The sequence below is a fragment of the Takifugu flavidus genome, chromosome 21 (genome assembly GCF_003711565.1).
Source record: "Takifugu flavidus isolate HTHZ2018 chromosome 21, ASM371156v2, whole genome shotgun sequence".
In the NCBI taxonomy this organism is placed as follows: domain Eukaryota; kingdom Metazoa; phylum Chordata; class Actinopteri; order Tetraodontiformes; family Tetraodontidae; genus Takifugu; species Takifugu flavidus.
Window position 1 is genome coordinate 1,596,217 of NC_079540.1, and position 4,067 is coordinate 1,600,283.

General features: G+C 39.1%; 2 protein-coding genes across 2 annotated transcripts in view; both read right to left on the minus strand.

Moving 5' to 3' along the window:
* Positions 1-1,331: 1,331 nt before the first annotated feature.
* LOC130518697 (homeodomain-interacting protein kinase 1-like) lies at positions 1,332-3,485 on the minus strand. Its single transcript, XM_057021516.1, has 8 exons — positions 3,299-3,485; positions 3,028-3,219; positions 2,759-2,940; positions 2,553-2,676; positions 2,323-2,442; positions 2,153-2,209; positions 1,905-2,035; positions 1,332-1,792 (listed from the first exon to the last, which is right to left on the minus strand). The coding sequence occupies exons 1-8, from the start codon at positions 3,338-3,340 to the stop codon at positions 1,420-1,422; spliced, it is 1,221 nt and encodes a 406-aa protein (XP_056877496.1). The 5' UTR covers positions 3,341-3,485; the 3' UTR covers positions 1,332-1,419.
* A 326-nt stretch (positions 3,486-3,811) lies between these two features.
* Positions 3,812-4,067, minus strand: part of LOC130518704 (E3 ubiquitin-protein ligase RNF19A-like) — a 5,796-nt gene continuing 5,540 nt past the window's right edge. The window contains exon 11 of the mRNA XM_057021523.1: positions 3,812-3,823. Coding sequence (XP_056877503.1) covers positions 3,812-3,823 — 12 coding nt within the window. The remainder of the gene's footprint in view (positions 3,824-4,067) is intronic.

Consider the following 4,067-nt stretch of genomic DNA (forward strand, 5'->3'; position numbering starts at 1 on the left):
ACATAACTCCTGTACTGGCGTCTCTTCATTGGCTGCCCGTTAAATTTAGAAGAATTTTTAAAATTCTTCTTCTGACCTCTAAGGTTCTCAGAGGCCTAGCTCCATCCTACCTTGAGGAGCTATGGAATGAGCTTCCTGTCCAGGTACAGGAGGCTGAATCCATCTCTACTGTTAAGTTTAGACTTAAAACCTACCTCTTTGAAAAAGCTTATTGTCACTAATTCTGTAGTTGCAGTTACTATCTGAGACAGACAAATTATCATACTTATGGGGTCATGTAATCGTTAGGTGAACATCTTAGTTATGCCGCTATAGGCCAAGGCTGTCGGGGTCCAGAAACATGATCACCTGACAGGCCTCTGTCACCCCACTGAAAAACCCACTCTACTCTTATACTTGTACTATTAATGTTTCTCTATGTTCTCTACCTATTCTTTCCTCTACCTGTCCTCCCCCTTCTCCTCTCTCTCTACCCAGCCGTCCATCACCGGAGGGTCCCCCTACATGAGCCTGGTCCTGCTCAAGGTTTCTTTCTGTTAAAGGGGAGTTTTTCCTTGCCACTGTTGCTTGTTGCGGGTCAGGCCCTGGGATTCTGGAAAGCGCCTAGAAACAATTTTGATTGTAACAGACGCTATATAAATAAAGATTGATTGATTGATGGCAAATTTCTTCTGTGTCCATGTGAGGGTGACATTAATTGTGATAGGGACTTGTCTCACAGGGATGGAAAATGTACAGATTTTAGTTTATAGTAGCAGATGAAAAAAGAAACACTGAGAGAAGGTTGTTGATTATTTTCTCTATCATTACTGTGGTGATTTACACTGAAAACACTGGTGAGAGCAACACATACAACATCTGCTAAGGATGATTGTGATGATGATTGTGCAGGATTAATTCAAAATAGTTGGTTACAAGTCGTTTGGGATATCCTGTGTATCTTTATCAAACATATCTTTAGCAGTTATTAGCTGTTTCCTGTCTGTTTTAGCAACTGTATACAAACTACTTATACATCAGCTATATCACTATTGCCCAGAAAGTTGGGCTAAAACATCTTTTGCCTCTTAAATTATGTTAGTTTTGCAATGTTTTTATCTTCTAGGAATAAAATATTTGAAAAAACATATTAAATATTGTTACTCCAGGTTTGTGTGCAACAATAGGCAGAGTAAATGGGACAAAGTAAAAATCGGTCAACTTTTCCTCAGGCACAACAAAACAAGGGAATAGGTTCCCAAATAATAATTATACTAATTTAAATGCACCAATTTATTGTTTGATTTTCTGTAAAGACTTTATGGTCTTGAAAAAAAACCCAGAAACTAATGTTTAAAATGAAATCAGCTTCCTTTATTGTAATTCAGGGTGAATATGTGATTGAAAGACCAGATGGGACTGTCCCCCAAACATATGTGTTCAGGGAGTCTGTTTCTCTCTTTTCCTGCCTGTGTATTTCCTTCTTCTTTTTAAAGCTTTTTGGCTGAACCTGGGCACAGCCATCGAGGTGGAGCAATGAGGCTCACCATCCTTCCCATCAGGAAGCTTCCTCTGAACAGTGGAATTATCATCATTTATCTGTGTGTCTGTCATTGGTGTTACTCGTGACTGAAATTTAGGCCGCTTGGAGTCGTGACAAGTTGGGTCGTCATCGTTAGAGTCACGATTTCTTTTCTGCCCTGTTTTTAACTGGCTCTCTTGGTTCAGCTGGGGGGTTTCACACTGCGACTGCAACGTCTGTCCATTTTCCTGGCTGGCAGTGACCTCTAGCTCTTCAGAGGTGGTCCCCACCCTTCAAGACAACAAATACTTGACTTAAATAATTATCTGCAATCCTGCAATTTTTTCAAATGTATAAATCAAAGGTTTTAGGACTGAAATGAATGATCTTTGTGTAGACTTACTCAGTGTTTGTCAGAAAACCATGATGCAGCAGTTGAGCTGGGGTAATGCGCGTAGCAGGATCTAGGTCAAGCATTTTCTTTAGCATGTCAACAAAAAGTCCTAGATTTTCACTGTCTTTAGTAGGGATGTCCTGGAACAATAAAAATTGATTTAAAGTAGTTAATTACCCTGTAAATATATTCTTTATGCTATTAAGAAAGCGTTGTTACATTGATGTGAATAACAAATGAAAACTGGAAAAACATACGCTTAAAATGTCATCCAAAGAATCCAGAAAATGATATCCTGTTGTTCCGCGGCATTTCTAAACAGATAACAGAAAAGGAGTTAAGGACAACAAAATAAACATTCCTACCTATTAATTTGGGAAAAAATTAGAGTCTGTAAGAAATATCTTAGACAAACTACCACAGATACCTTTAGTTTCCATGATCGATTCCCTGCGCACATATATTTCTTAAAGAATTGCTTTGTATTTATTCCTGCATCCAGCATTCGATTCGGAGGTTGACCTAGTAGCTCCACAATGCTTCTCATCTGTGGGTAAAGAAAACACCACGTCACAATATTCACCAAAACAAGTTTATGTTGCAGAAAAGTTCAAAGAAAAGAATGAAGAAAACTCCAAATACTACAAATATACTTACCATGTCATACTCATTGTCCCCATCAAACAGCGAAATCCCCAGGTGTAACTTGGCAGCCAAACAGCCCAGAGACCACATGTCGACAGCCTCTGTCAATGGAAGACCCAGAAGGACCTCTGGAGACCTATAAAAGGGTGTTAGTTTGCTTTTTACAATTGGTTATTTATAGATTTCCATGATTTTAAACATTTGTAAAAAATAATTACATGGAACAGAGGGCCTGTATAACTGAGCCCTGTGGTATAGTGGAGGCAACAGTGGCAATTCCAAAGTCGATAAGTTTGACTCTGAAAGGCTGCTTTTCATGGTCCACTAACATAATATTGTCCAGCTTTATATCGCGGTGAGTCACTCCCACGCTCTTCAGCGATTGAAGTGCGATTGCAAGCTTAAAGAAAATAAAACACTTTCAGAATACTTTTTCAACATTAGATCAAAGGGCTATTAATGAAAAAGGAAGTGCAGTGAGACGTACCTGTTGGACAATAGATCTGATTGCGTTTAGAGGCAGAGGACGAAAATCGTTCTCCGCCATGTAGTCAAATAGACTTTTGTCCAGGTACTCGAAGACGAAGCAGAAATACCCTCTGTCAAAAAAGGCTGCGTGAACCTGGACAATGTTGCATTTTTCTGCATCCAGTCTTTGAAGCCTTAGCAGGGCTTGTATCTAAGGAGACAAATGTCAAGGTTCACCTTAATTAAACCACATACAGGGGCAAATAGGAACAAAAGTTGTTGTTACATACTTCCTGCTCTACACAATCATAGTAATCTTCTTCTTTCTTCATGACTTTGACTGCCACAGTCTTGTTGTCTCTCAACCTTATACATTTGACTACTTTGCCAAATGCACCCTCTCCCAGAATGGACTGCACCAGATAATTGGTTTGTCTGGAATAGAGGATGCTTCCAATTTCCACTATGTTCTGCTCGTATGCGAAGGGATATGGACACCAATGTTGGTAGCTATGTTAGAAGAGAGAAGAAAAAAGATTAAGAGAAGTCTCCCTTTAAAAATCAAAATGGAGTACAGAAACTCTAGGGAAACACTGATCTCATGACAAGTTGGAGTTATTATAAACTATCAAGCAGCTTCAGTATCACCTTAAGCTTCCCCTCACTGCACAGTGCCCCATTTACCAAAGGACTAAGCCACCCTAACAACTGTATCCAAAGATATACGATGCCTGCTATTTCTCCCCTTACACCATTAAAAGACCATAATTTCTAGTTTTGTCGCAGAAACTTTATGAGCCGCTTCACTCATAAAGCTGCAGTAGAACAGCAATAAAAGGGATGTACGGGACTTCCGGTTGATTTGGGGACATGGGTTACGATTATATTTTTGTAGATCTTGTCTGCCAATTTTGTCTACCTATATCTGCGCTCACTCTATTCTCAAAATAAAATTATTTCATGTTCATTTCCAGACAACAATATCAAATTTTCACCACACCTCATGTATGTGTGCATTGTCATGATTTTTTGTGCACGGGTAAGGGTATATAATAAAAA